This window comes from Apteryx rowi, unplaced genomic scaffold, assembly GCF_003343035.1.
Source record: "Apteryx rowi isolate R43461 unplaced genomic scaffold, aptRow1 scaffold_207, whole genome shotgun sequence".
NCBI classification, from domain to species: Eukaryota; Metazoa; Chordata; class Aves; order Apterygiformes; family Apterygidae; genus Apteryx; species Apteryx rowi.
The window spans coordinates 1,016,187-1,033,713 of record NW_020448386.1 but is presented as its reverse complement, the minus strand read 5'-3'; the positions used below and the strand labels follow the sequence as shown (position 1 = coordinate 1,033,713).

The following is a 17,527-nucleotide window of genomic DNA, read 5'->3' as shown; positions in this document are numbered from 1 at the left end:
TGAAACATATTTGGAGAACAGCATTAAAGGATGAAAATGCAAAACAGAAATTCTTTCCTAGACAGATTCTGCTGCATCCTACCCTCTCCCAAATAGGAAGGCAGCAGACATGCTTTCCACAAGGTTCTTCCGAAGATGATCATTTCTAATGCATTTCTAAGCCTTTCTCTCTCAGTCACGAGCTTCTAAGTGTTTTGTGGCACACATGGAGAGGAAAGCCTAGCAATGTTCAGGAGTAAGGAAACAGTCTGTGAAGTTCTTCAGGATGGTTGAAACCTGCCTGGCCAAGCGAGGCTTTCTGATAAGGACTGCTACCATACTGTGTTCTCAGTGCATCTTCTCCTGTTGAACCTTGGCTTACAGGCCATACACTGTCCTGAATGGTCCTGGATCGAAGAAATATAATAGGAGGATACAATATTTGAACCATACTGATTTGCAATATGTAAGAGGGATCACTGACTTTCAGATCAGACTTTAGGCAACTTTTTTGGACTGGGACCTCACAATATGCTACAGCTGCACTACAGTTTTATTACTTCGGTAAAAAGTTTTGCATGGAATGATGTTACAGTATTTCTTAAAAAAGACACAGAAAGAAAAACGGACTGGCGATTAGGCTAATAATTGTAAGACAGTATTGTGACTGTCATTGAAGGTATTATTTCAAGTGAAGCAATAAAGGCAGCAAAGACAACTATAGTCTGACATACAAATATTCCTCAACCTGAAGAATTCAAAACAGTCCTTACCTTGATTTGGAGTGGATTCATCTTGCTTGTTGTTTTCTTTTTTCTTTGGCTGTGGTGGTTCTGTCTCAAATGGGTTTTCCTCTTGTTCATTTGATTTTTGTGCTTTTTGTTTATTTCTTCTTTTGTTTTCTTCTGCTTGCTAGAGGTGGAGAGAGAGAGAGAGAGGTCACATTTCAGTGAGTTGAATGGTTTCTCTAATATTTAGTAGAAACAAAAATAAACAGTTCTCTATTCCTTACACTTTGTAGTTTCTTTTTAAGCTCCAAGTTAGCTTCCTTGTAGGATTTGGATGTAGCATTGAGATAATAAATACTCAGGCTAAATGTAAAGAAAAAGAATATATCTCGTTAGGTAACGATTTAAATATAAAGAATTTTACAACATTCCTGTAGCAATAACTACAATTGTGTGAATACGAAAATTGTATCCTTTCCTCATTTATACTGCCTTATCAGTAGTAATATTTTGATAATTAACAATGCGCTTCCTCACAGTGTGAAGAAGGCACTCTTATTTTGGGGAAAAAAAGGCTGAAAGAAATTGTTCCATCTATTAATATCTCACATGCAGTATTATGGTAGTTAAGGAAGATGCTCCATAAAGCTATGCCTCGCTATGAAGTGTGTTCTAGACAATAACTTGTGAAAGTTAATTAACTTGTATGACATATTTAAAAATGACTACACGATATTTATAAAAGCTTTTTAACTTACACAATAGGCAAACTCATGTACTGCCAAGAAAACAACCTAAAGCATAGGTTTTAATTTTTGCTCTAAATTACAATATCTTTCTACCAAATAGAAACATGACTGCATAATGAAATTTTCATTTGTCAATGTATTGTATTACTTTTGCGATAACTCTATGAAATTAGCATTTTTTCACCATCCTGATTTAATTAGAGACATCCTTATGTGATGTCTTTTACTGATGTAAGCAGTAAATAATCAATCTGAATATGTTGTTTTCTCTGCTTTGCCTGATTTTGCCTGGAATTTTCTTTTCTTTTTTTTCAATCTTTGCCTTGAGCAATTCCAAAGATAAGAATAGTACTCAAGACAATCAGTGGAAGCTGAGACCATGTATTTCAGAGGACAGTCTGTGCTCTTTATTTTTCTAGCCAAGGGTTAAACAGAACATGATTTTAAGTGAATCTTGACCAAATTCCATCTCAATATTTCAGTTTGCTCACATAACATTGTTCTGTAATTTCTGTTGTATTCTATAATCTTCTGTTGGCAGTGCTGCAATGCAGGGTTAAATCCCAGCTCATTTCCACCAAGAATTAACTTTTAGTTCAGCAGTATACTAAGTTATCCTGTATATGCATATATAGGCATCATCATCAATCATCAGTTTGCAATGATTTTATCTTGAAGGACTTTATACAGTCTCTGAGAAATGTTATTCAATGATCATTATTCTTTAACAGCTTCTGAAATATAGAAAATTCCTACTAGCCCTATTCCACAAAGCAGCTTTGGACATGAGGGATTTCAGACAGATAGTTGAGATAGGAACGTCTCCATATATTATGTCCCCCACCCTTTCTCACACTCCAGGCCCAATGGCATAGAGTGTTCTTTTTATCAAGGAAAGTCTCAGGCACTCAGGATCAGACTTACTGAGAGTTACTGAGAAATAACTGTTTCATAGGGGGTCACAGTTCTAAGAGCCTTCTATTGAAATATTTAAGGATTTATGATGTGTTGTTCTGCCTACTAAATAGGCTGAGCAAAGTCATTGCACTTCAGATTCCTTACAGGCTTTTGCATTTTAATAGTTTGGCTATTATGGTAGCAACAAAAAAATTAATAAAAAAGCAATAACAAAAACAAAAATAAAGCCATTGAACAAAAAAGAGATTGCCCTTTGTGCACAGGCACATTGATCAAATAAAAGGCTCATGAATTCTTCAAGTCCCTCACCATGGGGCAATCAGTATTGTTTTTAATTAGATACCCAGGCAGCGAAGACAGAATGAAAAGAACTTAATAGACTTTAGACTAGGCAAGCATTGAGTTAATATTCTAATACGTACACCATCAGCAAAATGAAAGGTAGGATGAGTCCAGGGTTAGAGGCATACCCAAATACCTTCCCAAACCAAGAAGGGAAGTCATGCTCCAGAGTTTCTGATATGACTTCAAACATTCTAGTTTTCCCACTATTAAATAGAAAAGGTGACAATGTATCACATACAAATATTCTGACAGTGGCAGTGCAGTAGTTTGAATACTTAGATGAATCACATCACAACAAACTTGGGGCAAGAACAACAAACTGTATAAGTCAGCATTATTTAAATCTTAAAACTGTACAACTGTCATTATTTAAAGCAGTATTTATGCATTTTAAAGAGAACAATGGATACCAATATTTTTAATTGCTAACAGGTTCTGCCTGCAGTTTCCAACAGGTGTTTGTTCTATCACCAAGATTAGTACTCCAAGGATCAGTGTACTGATCTGTGAACGCCATATCACCATCAAAGTGTAGAGGGTTATTTGTGCTCAGATCCCATCTTCATGTGATTGATAAGAGAAATACAGTCCACTAGCAAATAGTGCCTATTCAGCAGTGCACAGGGATAAATTCTCCTCTCTCTTTGCTCTGTATCAATCCTATGGAGGTCAATGGCTGTGTTTTAGGACATTTTGGTTATTCTTCTAGCAAACTAAAAACTTTCATGCTAAATTGTCCCATGACCAACTTATCTAAAGTATTTTTTCACTCGATCTTTAACACACAAGTTTTTCTTGCAGAACCATTTTAATAGATGTTCCAAATGTTCCTGCCTTTTTATTTTGCTTTTGGCTGTGCCTCACAAGGTAGAGTTTGACACTGTTTACCTGAATGCTGCCAGCTACATGGCTTTTTATATGCATTGAGATCAATTGGGGCAGGTTTACTTGTTTAAAAGAATTGCCACTAAATTCACCAAATTGCCTCCAGATATTCCAGCCATTGAGGTTCTCTATCTCCTATTTTTAGTTCTTGTAAAACACTTCTTCCAATCAGATCTTTTTCTTAATTTAATGATCTCAACCTTTATGCTCATCCTGCAAATATAACAAGATTACAGGCAGAATTCTTCCTTCAGATCAGCTCTTCCTCTCCACTTCCTCTCCACCATTGGTAGATGTGAAATACCACTCTATGTCCTCTTTTTTGTCTCACCAGCACACACAAGACTTCTGTTCCAACTTTGCTAGTCCTGTCCTGGCTCTCCTGCTCCTGGCAGATCTAGAAATCTCTGCTGAGTTGTATATGTTGACTTTAAATTCAGGATTAAAAAAAAGAATTGGAATTTTCATAACGGATAAGCCATTGATTTACCAACAGGATTTTTTTTTTTTTTTAATATATAGCCACACGTTGCTGGTATTTATCTGCTCAACAGTAGTATTACCTATATAAAGGTTGAATCAAGCTTCTTTAGTTTATAGCCCTTCCCCATTAAAAGCTGTATCAAGGATTTTACATTTTTGATTAAGAAGAAAATAACTTTGCATTTGATAGAGAAAAAGTTACAGGTTAAGTTTAAGGCCTAAGTTAATGTGTCAAGACTTCTGCTGCTTTACAAAGTGTACTGGGGATTATGCAGAGATCATTTTATCCATGACAGTAATGTATTATTCAAGACCTTCACTGGAATCAGGAAGCCTCTTTTATTGTTCTACTGTTCTTGCCCTACTGATACTTTGTTCAAAAGCAAGGACTGAAGCCTTTTAAAAATCTGAATTTTATGTATTAACTGCTGTTGTGTACTCATTAAAGTTGTATCTCATGCTAAGAGGTAAGCAGAGACACTGAGAATGGTCCTGGATTTTCCAGCGGTAGCGTGCACAGAAGGAGGCACTGTGGCAGCGCCTCAGCTAGCTCGTATGCAAGGCACGTGTTTGCCCAGGTACAGAAGGCCTGTTTTTTCAGAAGAGACTAGCAAATGTGGAGGTCTTGAAACCTGAGAAACAGATTCAGCATCACAGAGGTAATACTTCAGCTGCATGAAATGAAATACTGTGCCACTGCAGAAATTCAGAGCAACCAGACCRAAGCGCCTCCTTGGCGCACCACCACTCACCAATGCTCCAGTATTCCTCTCCTGGCAAGGCATGTGCAGATATTTCCTGTAACCATCACTCTCAAGCCAATAGACAAGAGATGCCTAATAGGTCACTGCCCTACTCCCTAAGAATTACGTAACGACAAAATTTTTCATTAAAACCAAAACAAACAAAAAAATTTTTATCTTCTACGTTTCAGGAAAAACTTTAAAAAAACTAGCCAGTTTTCTAGGATTTCACCTTCAAGCATTATGCATGATTTAAAAATGACACATAATTAAATATTCAGCCTATCAGATACTAAAACTTCTTAAGGAAGCTCCTTTTCATTATTGGATCATTCACTGTGATGCTATGAGGCAGTTCATTTCATTGGTAACAAAACACGGACATAAAATACRAAAGACCTGAAAGGACCACAGTCAAAAGATGGTGGGATGGAGACAATAGTGTACACAGCAGGCAGCGTGGACAGAAAGAGAATGAAGAGCAGCATGGCCATGTAGAAGTTGTTGGATCTGGAAGCCTTGAAGACCCTCTCCTGGGGGACATTGCAGCACATCACTGCCCAGCACTGCAGGTACATGGAAGTATGGAGGCGGAAAACRTTGATCGCTGGTAGGCATGGAGCATAAAAAGATCCCATCCTAGAAACCAACCAAACAAAATATCACCAGTTTGTTGCAGAATTTCTGCCTTGCTACATAGGCCATCCATTCCCTTCTTCCATGTTCTTGTTTTACAGCCACACACACTGTGCATGCAGAAATCTAGTTCATAAAACATTTACATCTTTTTACTGGTCTTGTCTCTCCAGTGTTTTCTTAAAAAGAACTCTAGGCATATGGAGAAAACTCTCTATATGAAATTTTCAAAGTTCCAAAGCCCTTTTTCTCTGTAAATAAAATGACCACTTAATGAAATATTATCCACTTTTACTGTGACTCTTTAATTCAGGTAACATCTCACTTCTATTGTGTACAGAAAGATAACCCAAACTTAGATAATTATCAAAATAATCTTTTTCTTTATTATTGTCTTATATATATTAGCACCATTTTAGGAAGGATATTTTTGCTAAGTTGACATTTATTTTACTTCTGTTACCATGGTTATTTAGTGTCTCATTCCAAMGAACTGTTTATTGATTTGCCAAAATTGTGTGTTTTCCTTATTATCTACAGTTCCATGGTTATGACACTGAAACAGCTGAGACCATTTTATTTTTATCTGACCTTGTTTGTTGTGCCATGCTGACTGAAGAGCAATCATTTTCATCAGCCTGGCGAAATGATACAGAATGTAAGGAAACAGGAATCGACTTCTTTCTTGACCACTGGCCAGTCACCAGGGCTGAGCTACTTTGCCTCTGAGTGCCTCAGTTCTTCTATTTATAAAATGGGAAATAGATCTACTTCTCTACAGGGTTGGAAAGACCTTCAAAGTACAGTGATATCATTACAGAATGAATATATGATATTAATATCTCTTCTTCCTCATTTCATACATCTTTAATGAAAAGAGATAGTAAAGACTTTGGTAGTCTATGGGTGAAGGCAGAGAGCACTTCATCGCCCTGTTTCTTATGCTCACAGAAAACATTGCAAAACACTCAGCTTTGGCAAGTTGAAACTCTGAGTAATTCATGGCTGCTATCATAAGATCCAGGTATAACATTTATTATAAGGTAGAAATATTCTTGCCAATGCCACATTAATATGGAGAAAACTTTCAAATGACTTGCAGTCCACTCACTTTGTGAAAAAAAAGAAGAAAGGAAATTTCCTAAACACATGGTCTCTCTCTCATACAGAAATATAAATGCACACACATACATGCTTCTCAAATCCTTTCTAACTCTGTGATACAGCCAACTCACCAGGTGCACCTTAAACTTGTTATTCTGTTTCAGATGAGCACAAGCATGTGCAGTGGAATATGTAAAACCATATAAAACAGAAACAAATTTATCCTATTTATAATACCATAGTTTCTGAAGTATATATTTACTATAATTCAGTCACCTTTTTTTTTTTTACTATTCTATTACTATGTTTACTCCAGAACTTTTTTTAAAAAAACACCACAGCTCTAGTGCCTTACGTGGCCCAGCAAATATCAATTGGCATGTAAATGTGATCCCAGCTCTGCAATTAGTCGTAACATAGACAGTACAGTAAAATAGATGATAGATAGATAGTAAGATAGATGCTGTATTTATATAGCATCACTAAGACACAAGTCACAGATTCTGTGATGGAACATATATATTGGAACATTGTGCCATGGAAGTGCACAAAGTCTGTATGTGTAATGAAGTATAAAATGATAGCTGCTACGTATAGAAGTTTTCTTAGACAGCAATCAGGAATCTCCTCCCTCATCCAGTCCCCAACTTCTTTCACCTACAGAGTGATTTCTAAAGTGTTAATTACAGCAGCAGAAAGTGTGAGCGTGATCAATTGTGTATAAAGTGTGCAAGCACAGGTTACACTGCAGCCTCATCATTTTGACAAACAGCAGCCTGAGAAATGCTTCCTGTTAGAAACTAGGACGCCACTCTTAAGGCAGACAGGAACATATTGATGGTAAAGCTAAGCTGATTATTCAACTCGAAGTGTCATGTGCAGTGCAGGTCCCATGTACTTTAGCAGCAGGCTGGACTCACTCTGCCCATGCTTCAATGGCACGTGGCAGATACGTGGCAATGGCTGATGACACTCTCGTCCTACCAATGCATCCTTCATCTGAGCAAGCCAGTGGGCTTGTAATGCTTCTTGGGCATTACAGACCTGGGGGCTTGCACCAAGCAAAAAGTCTAATCAGCAGAGTTCTATTAAAGTTAAATAAATTGGGTCTAAATGATAATCAGTTCAGAGAAGCAGTCAATATTGCTTGAGGAGGACAGTTCCTGAGAAAGACAGAGCATTTCACATGAGGAGTCGACAATTTGCTTTCTCAGCAAATCCAACTAATATAAAGACCAGAAATGTGATGAAACTTAGATCACTCATGCAGCAGGGTTGAGCGCTAATACTGCAGTGAGAGCATTTCATGAACAGACACACACACACACACACACACACACACACACACACACACGTATATACAAATTTGTTTTAAGGCTTTTTTTCACAGGGTACATGGGAAAAAGAGTATAAGATATTTTGAAAGACTGAAATTCAAAGCAAAACAATACAGGCCGGCTGCTTGATGTGCTGTCACAAAGGACCGCAGTCACGAACCCAGCTTTATACTGTTTGGTCTTACCTGCTCATTGCAAAATACTGATGCRTCTGACCCCACAGTCTTAGCCCAGAACTGGTTTTGGAACAATTCCACTGATTTCAGTGTGCCTCASTTTGATATATATTGTATTACACTTCTATCAGACTAGAGTAATGAGGCAGGATCAGCATTTCAGAAGAACCTTTTACAAATACTGCTAATTCTTGCACCCCTGCTAGGAATGCTGACCCATAAGAGACCATTAGGACACAACACCCTTTGACACACCTACCAGATCATGCCTTGGTTAAAGATTAGTCCCAACACATTCCCACTTATATCAAACTCTGAATATGACGGCTGAAAGAAATAACACAAATGCTTTCATTAGGCTTGCACAGAGCATTTTAAGATGAGTTACAGTAGATTAAAGCTGTCACTTCCAACAGCACAAACATACCGGCATTGTCTTGTCAAGACTCTTGTTGCATATTATCAGTGAAACATGAAACAAATTAATATGACTCAAAGACAGCAGGCAGACTTTAATACAGCTTGCAGCATTTTATTGAAGATCCTTTCGAGCTGTTTGTACAGAGTAAGGTGCTAAAAGAGAATAAAAATAATTCTGGGTACTGGGTAAATTTTGAAATAATAATTTGTCAGCTTCCAATTGAAGTGGCTAATAGAGATTGTGGTGGTCATCTAGTCTGCTCTCCAATAAAGTACAAGCCACGAGGCTTCCCTGAACTAATTCCTGTTTGAACTATAACATATCTTTCATATTTTAAATTTAACAATTGTGCTGTTGAAGAATCCATTTTAAGCATTGATAGATGGTGCCAATGGTTAACTGGCTTTCCTGTTTAACATGTATGTCTTATTTTGTTCAATTTTTACTTCAAAACCCAGTCATTGGGTCTCATTATTGCTTTGTCTGCTAAATTGAAGAGCACCATGTTGCAAATTTTTCTTTCCAGATACATAGTGCAGATACATAGACTGTCATCAAATTATTCCTTAGTCTTCTCTGAACTATTCATCTCATTCTGTTTTTCTAAACCCTAAATCACTTCCACAAATCTTCTCTTACCCTGTTTACTAGTGTCGCTCTAATTCATGAACACTTTTCAATTGCAAACACTGAATACACTGCACTTGAGCAAGGACTGAGATGCACAAGCATTCATTTGTCTGCACACGGTTGCGTGTGTGCACACCTGAACAAAACTTTCTGGTAGGAAATAAAAGCTGTAAATTTTTGGTTCACACCAAAATGTTTGATTCAAGCATATTATCCATAGGGTTTCACCTTGTCACAAGATTTTGTTTAATCAGCTCTCTCATAATTGTCAGTATACTACACCACAGCTGGTGACTTGCATGAGTCACTGTAGTGGGTGGGCAAGAAGATCATGAATGATATATACCATCCAGGTAATAATTACTGATGACTGATAGAGGGAGTAAGGGCATGAGGTACAAAAATAACTATTCCCTTGAGGTTGAACCAAGTCAAAGATATTCTATTAAAAGGGCCAAATTAAAGTCACTCTTTTGGATTGTACTGTTGGAATGTCTGCAGTCCCTGTGCTCTTTCTACATAGTTTTCTGTGCATGTACAGATATTTATGTGTATGTTTGCATCAAACTGCTATATTTATGTTGTGTGTATTTATGAATTTTCTTCCATACAAGGAAAGATGAAATAGACTGGTAGTCCTTGACCAGGCAATAGTTGACTAAAGGGAGCTATACAGAGGGGTAGAATATCATAAATGATGTGGAGAAGGTAAATAGCATCAAACGGACCTGAATAATGTGTCACTTTTTCATAACATAGGAGCTAGCAGTATCAGATGAAACTATCTGAAATGAATTTTTAAACAAACAAAAGGAAGTACCTTTTTACACTGCATGCAAATTAATTTGTGGAATTCATTGCCAAAGGAGGTTTTGGTTGTCAAAAATATTTAAGGGTTTAAAAAAAGTCTGAAAATGAATGAACAAAAGCTACTTTTGTACTACTTTTGTAGCTTTTGTCACAGCTACTAACCACAATGGCACAGGTACAGACTCTTGCTTAGGAAGATTTTAAGATCAGAGCCTGCTAGAGATTCAATGGTTTTCAGTCTGCACTTCCACTGCTGGCTGCTGGCTGAGAGAGGATACTGGACCTGAGGAATCCAGTATAGCCACTCTTACATACTGCCAAACAAAAATTTCATTGTTTTATTAATAATAAATTGGATTCCATAGTACCAATGGAAAATATCAGTTGAGTTTGCTAAATATGTATTGCTGATCAGGGCATAAACTGTCAAGTGAACACAGGGTGATTTTCAAATTTAACTCTGTCAACAAAAAGAAAAATCTGGACTTGACTCATCCATGGATTCCTAGTTCCTTATAGTCTCTGACAATGTAAAGACTTAGAAAAAATTGCATTTCAAATGTTCCTTTAAATCAATTTCTAGCGCTTTTTGCACAGAAAGAGCAGCACAAAGATTCCAGGCTACAGCACCGACTCTGAATCCTTAAATCAGGAATCTCTGAGCCTTTTAAATGAAACAGATCTAATTSTATTCTTTCTGTACAACTAATATATTCCTAGCACCCCCTACCAACAAATGCATTGTTGATGCTCTGAGAACAATAATATAGCATGGAAACGAGTCATCCCCTCACTGATGGATAAATACGCTGCAGCTCCCATTAGCAGTGCTTGAACCCTTCTCAGGTGGGCTGTGAGGTTCACTGTCCCTCCTTCCTGACAGTCAAGAGCCGCTCCCTATACTATCACTCTCTATCTGTAGGCAGCTGGCTGGCTGGAAAGAAGGATGGTATCTATGCAGCTCTTTAGCCCAGTACTTCAATTAAAACACTCCGCTTTATAGGCTTTGCTCTATCGATTCAATTACCATAGCATATTCCTTTAATATAACTACTGACAAAAGAGCAAACAGCAAGAATTAAGCCTGAAGTGTTAATGGGCAAACTGGTGTTTCTCCAACTGGCAACCCCAATTCAAGCCATACTGTCCTACAGCGCACTGCATGGCTCTCAGCTCTGGGAAGCTGGAAGCATCGCACAGATCATGCAGTTAGTAGCCCCATTCAGTTGCTCTGGATATCCTAGGGCATCTCGAAGAGCACTAGACACTGTATTTCAGCAGCTGAACTCTACCCTTAGTGAATGCTTTAAACCTTGTGAGTAAGGTTTGTACCTTACTGTAAAATTCAGGATGCTAACTTTTGTGCTACCCTGAAAAGAGTGAGGGGAAAATACCAACTGAGTTTCTGTGGCAGCATGCTCTGTCTCTCTGCCAAGTCAAATGCACAATGGGCAATAGCACTTTGCAACACATAAGGATATCACTTTAAATGTATGAGTAATCCCATTGGAAATTTGCATGCTCCAGTAGCTTGCTGACTGGAGTATTGAAGAGAAATATCCTTTGACCCCTTAGAGCCTCCCTATTGCATAGCTTGCTAGCTTTGAGCACCCCCTTACCCAAAGACATCTTCACTGAGTTCTTCATTATGGATACACCAAAGGGTACAGTGAAAGAGAAGGTTCCCTGTAGCCTACTCCTCTCAGATACATCAACACAGACCAAACCATAACTAAATCTGAAAGCTTTTTCTAAAGCCTACATGGACATTTGTAATTCCTGCATTTCTCAGCTATGCAGTAAAACTTAAAGGTTGTCAACTTTGGCTTTGGATGCCAGCAATATGGAGATCGTACTCTGCTCTGCATCACCTTCAACATCCTTCTCCAAAAACAAATACTGCTACCCCTCATCTTTCTCAGTCATAAAGAGCAGCTGATTCAGAGTAAATGGCAACAGAGAAGCAACTTCAGGAAGCTCAAAAGGCAACAAAAGGAAAGCGAAGCCACCTTAAGTAAATGGTCTGTCCTACAGTCATCAGAATGACTTTCAGGCTTGCATCCATTTAGGCTCTTTCATTGATCTTGGATATCTTACTAGGGAAAATGTCCAGACTACCACTTCAGCATCTTTGGAAAATATGAAATCTGAGCTATTTCTGGTCAGATGTAGCCTTGGCTACAGAGATTCGTGCATTCTCCACATCCAGACTCAGCTATTACAATGCCTGCAGTACATATGAAAATATGAGAAAGCTCCAGAGGCAATTTAAGTATATGAAAATACATTGTTCCAGAGCTCTACAAACTGTGCTGGCTCTCTGCCCATACTATGTTCAAATTCCAACATTTGATATTGGTATTGCAAAGGATATGACTTGTTTGTCCACAAGCTGTCTGGCTGGTTGTTTCTCCCCAGCCCTATACCAGCCCTGGTTGAGACTCCCTGTCTCAATTAACAGTGAGAAAGCTGAACCTTGCTATAACAGCTGAAATTTCATAGTGGTTCAACAGTAACAGTGAGATTGTAATACCAGAAACCACAAAAACAACAAAATTTGTCCCTGAGTACTAATCATTTCCCTAAAGATGGCTCTCAGTAAAAGAAGAAAAGCATGTACTTGTGAAGGTAAAACTCTGAGGAAGCGAGGACAAATAAAAGGATGTCAGGACAGCTATGACAGCTGTTCACACACACATAATAGAGAGAGCTTCATGTGACTTAGCTCTTTTCCATAACAGTTAGTATGTACAAGATAGGCTTCAGGAGGGGCTTCACAAACTTTCCTGGTACCCTGGTAAGTGCCTCACAGGTGAAAACTGCAGCCATCAGTGCAGCTATCTTAGCTGGCTAATTTAAACCTAGCTCAGATCTGCTTAAAAGAAAGAAAGTCTCTCCAGAGTGAGGAGCTGGCATACCCACATGCTTATGCTATGGGACTCATTAACTTTGTTTCAGCTMAACTAATTCCAGCAGAAAATATAACTAATAAAATTTCTAGAGCAACTTCTTTCATATTTTTCCCCACAAACACTGGCTGCCTTAGTATGTTAGAAACCATTTAAGAGCCTGACTGAAAGTCCACAAAAATAAATGAGAACCTCTCCATTGTTTTCTGTAGAACTGAGGATGAGGCTTTAAAATGGAAACAAGTCAAAAATGTGTACCCAGTTTGCTTACACAATCAAATGAATAAAAACATATTTCCTAAGGTTACCAAAGCCTATGGAACAAGGTAGATATAAAGACAAAAGTGAGAAAAGCTAACACTTAATGTTGTTCTGGGATTTTGAAGGTGTCATGTCTAGTCAACTATAAACTCTGGAGGCTTGATAGGAAAATGTAATTCAGTACAAAAATGTCAAGTGATAATCTGACGAAGACATTTAATATAGCAAATCAGATACTTACAAATCCATACTCTAAGTCCCAGCACCAGCAGTAATTGAAAAACCTAACGAAGACAGCTCTCAAGAAATCACCAATTAGAATCGTGATATATGTTGTCATCGTGTCAGAGACTGTCAATCGCACAAACTCCTGTTAAAGCAATATTGTCTTTTAAGAATATGTTTAGGCAATTAATAATTATAATAATAATGAAATAACAGACTAGATCCCTAAATGTGCTTACCCCAATTCAACAAAGAAAAGACTCTCTGCTCCTCCTCTACATTAATCAATTCTGAGAGATGCCAGGAGAAAAACTACCTCTCATTTGTTGCTCTAATTTGTATTCATATTTTCTCGGTCAAGACTTCCAGAGTATAATCAGGTTGGGAAAAACTTCCACCCAAAACTGCTGCTAAAACGGAATTCTTTGCTGATATCTTAAATCCCTTTTGATCCCTATAACATCGGGAAGATTCATGAAAAAAAAGGGCTTACTTCCTATAGGAGTACCAACTCTCATGAGAGAGATATGGAGAGGAAGTATGGAGAGGAAAGAAGAAATTCCTGACAAAAATCCCCATTTCTCTAATATCCTTTCACTAAACCCCAGTAAACCCTACTGTATCAGGCCTTATCCCCAATTGTGCAGAAGACTCTTATTCTCTCTGATCTCAAGGAGAAAGTTAACACAGTGATGAGCTTTTGGTGTTCGTCGCTTGTCACTCAGTGCTAGYTGGAAGACCAGAGAGGCTGTTTTCTCCTGCCTGTCTGCTCCCAACCAGTGCCTTCTCCAGGACTGGAGATAACCAGATAGGGAGACTGAGAGAGTGATGGAGCAACAGCAAAAGGTTGTGATTTAATAGTTTATTCAGTCTYAGGAACAAAACAACAACAACAAGAATGAGGTATGATCGAACAGAGGAATAGGAGATGTTGGGAAAGTCTTTGGAAATGGCTTATTATATGAATAGGTCAAAAAGTATGGATGTCCAATTGAATCAAATAAAATGTCTGGGCAGATTTACCATTACACCACTGCTGTTGTATTGCAGCACGCTACTTGGCTAAAGATAGAGATACCTTCTCAAATGCACACTGCTGGCAAGATCTGATTTTATGTATATTTCCCTGCTGAGCTACTCATTTTTTCTCTTTGATATAGGCCTATTTTAGTCAGAAATTGATCTTGTCTGATCAACATTCTAATATCAGATGCTGTCAGCTATCAGGAGAAACAAATGAGTTTTTACTAGACAGGGTTCAAAGAAACTAAAATAACTTTTTCTCAGCTTTGTAGCTAAGGAAAACATAGGACCTTGTCATTATCTTGTCCCATATCTTCATTTCACCACATCTTTTTCTGCCTTAATGGCACCCAAAAACTAAAATAGAGAGGGATTTTATATGATATCTTGTAACAGATTATGATCTATTTTCAAATATTAGCTCAGTTGCATTACCTGCCCTACCATTGTTTCCCAGCATGGCCCTCTGGGGACATCTGCAGGGTCCACCTGTATTGGAGGAGCAGTCGAATTTTCTGGAATAGTACCATTGTATAGACTAGCTTCCCATATTGTCATGTTATATTTGACTATCTTCTCTTCTTCCAACTGAAAAATAAATAAATAAGAAAACAACATTATGAGCTTGTGTTACCAATTCTCAACCCTTTCTACCCCAAGACTCCCATTTCCAGCTCAGGCATGGACATGTTTCACAATATAAGAGAAGAAATTATCTGCTTGACAAGTCTGCAACATGGCTGGAAATCCATGTCATTGCCCTGCTACATGCTAAAAATGGTGAAAGGAGGTCCACTGTAAATAGCTTGCCTTGAGATTGATTTCATCCATCAGGGCAATAATGAAAGTGTAGAGATTGCCAAGGAAAAGAGCAAAGATGCGTCCCAGCTGCCATCTTAGAGCTATTCGAGGGTGGTAGTTTTCCAGAGAACTGATTACATCAAAAAGTGTTGGACAGAACATTCCTAAAAGTGACATCACCATGTTCACCTAGGTAAAAAGAAAAAAAAGAAATGTACCGTGAAATGTTAGAGGCATGTTCTTTGATTATTGATTTGAGAGAAAAGTATTTATTTCCACTACTACTTTTTAGTTGGTATTTGATTTAATGAGAAACAAAATCAGTTTGGGGAGTCACAGGATGTTTTCACAAAAAAAAGAAAGGGGTAAAAAATCAGTAGTAGTCTACCATAGATGGATATATGAGGTCTTTTTTTTATACTGTACTAAATTAAATTTATCTGATATCTCACCCCAAATTAATTCTATGTGTCTTTGCTGCATAGGCAGATTTAAGTCAATCCTTCTTCTGCCTGCCTGTTGTTCTTTGAAGCCTCTAACAACATTAACTCATCAGCATAGCAGTATGGAAATGGAATGAGTTTACCAAATGCAAACTTAGAAAAAAAGAATAGCTAGCTTTCATAAAAAAGTTTGAAATTCAACATGGATTATACATCCAACAGAGAACAAGGCATTCCAAGGATCTAACATTCCTAAGTGGTTGCTAAAATTTATTTCACATCTGCTTGAAACTTTTGGTGAAATAGTGTAAAGTCTAATTAATTGTGTCTGCCAAAAATGAAAATAACTGAAAAGGTGTAAAAGTGCAGTTTTTCAATTTCAAATAAAATTTCATTACAAAAAGTGTATTTTCAAGGGATTAAAAAAACCCCAATCAACAGAAAACACTGTTTCAAGCTAAATGACACAGGTTAGTGGAAAACACAGAGATGTTTATTTAAGATGACTCATATATGAAACAAGTAAGAAGAAAAGGGTTGATTTAGTCACAAAAAACATAATTGTTCACAGCACTCTAATCTTCCAATTGCTACGAAACTAGCATATCTTAGCCATTCTAGAATCCTTCTTGCTAAAACTGATACAAATTTTAATGCATTTCGAACTTCCTACTATCACGAGAGTTAAGACTGGATCTCGGTTCTCAGAAGTCATGTGACAGCAGTAAGGCACTRTGCCAACAGATAAATTCATCCGGTTCCAAATTTGCACATTCTCACTCTTACAAAACTTTTTCTGTTGGACTGGTGATTTTAATTAAAAGAAATAAATGTCTTTCCTTTTCCTGTTTTTCMATTATTTTTTTTAATGAGTTCTATCTAGAGCTAATTACTGGATTTTTGTATTTATAGGCAATCAGTAGTACATTCTGAACATGTCTTGTGGCACTGTGTAAGAAATAGTCATAGGCAGATTTTTAATGATCACAGGAATTCATTGATGTTTCCTATGTATTTAGACAGTGTTATTTGTCACTGGGATTAGTTTGTTAAAATAACAATAAGTTACTATTCTTTCATAACAGTCAAAAAGAAAGAAACGAACAAAAACATGTAGCTGCCATCACCTGCAGTATTTGGCTTTATAACTGAAAAGGTAGGATTTATATTTAAAGCTCCTGTAACCTTGACCTTATTGTTTTAACAGCTGATGGGTTTCATACCTTAATCTGTTTAAAAAATTTTTTTCTCTTTTATGGAAATTGTGGATCTTTTTGTTTTTTGGTACCTCTAGAAGACAGTATTAAGCACTAGAATATTAAGCTCTAGATGAAATGTTAGTGCTTAATACATTGGTTATTTTTTCATAACAGTAAAGTATGCAAACATTTTTATCTTAAAATCTTCAAAATATCTAACATATTGTTTCTAACATACTTTGTCTCAGTCTCCACTAAGCCAAACAATTAATGCCCAATATAGCGGCAGATGGCAAATACAGACTTTCCTGCTGGAGCCAGCTACAGCCAACATGACCAATCATGAATCCCTAAAATATAAACTTATTGTAACAGGCTGCATATCCCAGTTATCAACTGAAATACTCAGTCCTGTTGTGATCCTGGTGAGTCTCAAATCAAAATCTTTGCTAAGTCTGGTCTGTYGTATCCTCTTGTGGCATTGAGTACCAGGGGGCAAATACAAACATAACATAGGAATAGACATTCTGGTTCACACCAGAGGTTGGTCTAGCCTGACAGGTGTCTAGAGCACAGCAAGAACAGGGCAAACACATTGCTTTCCTTTTTTGTTTGTTTGTTTTTTAACCTGAATCCTACTTGACTCATTTGATGTCACTTAGTTCTAGTGCTAGAAGACTTAGTGATGTGCATTTTGGAAGAAAAGGTATGTCCTACAGTAA

General features: G+C 37.4%; 1 protein-coding gene across 1 annotated transcript in view; it reads right to left on the bottom strand.

The window, feature by feature from the left end:
- Nucleotides 1-862: 862 nt before the first annotated feature.
- The window catches only part of TMC1 (transmembrane channel like 1), a 57,231-nt gene continuing 40,566 nt past the window's right edge, over nucleotides 863-17,527 (bottom strand). The window contains exons 12-19 of the mRNA XM_026064034.1: nucleotides 15,173-15,352; nucleotides 14,798-14,950; nucleotides 13,356-13,484; nucleotides 8,343-8,410; nucleotides 5,230-5,469; nucleotides 2,797-2,922; nucleotides 994-1,070; nucleotides 863-891 (exon numbers count right to left, since the gene is read on the bottom strand). Coding sequence (XP_025919819.1) covers nucleotides 863-891; nucleotides 994-1,070; nucleotides 2,797-2,922; nucleotides 5,230-5,469; nucleotides 8,343-8,410; nucleotides 13,356-13,484; nucleotides 14,798-14,950; nucleotides 15,173-15,352 — 1,002 coding nt within the window. The remainder of the gene's footprint in view (nucleotides 892-993; nucleotides 1,071-2,796; nucleotides 2,923-5,229; nucleotides 5,470-8,342; nucleotides 8,411-13,355; nucleotides 13,485-14,797; nucleotides 14,951-15,172; nucleotides 15,353-17,527) is intronic.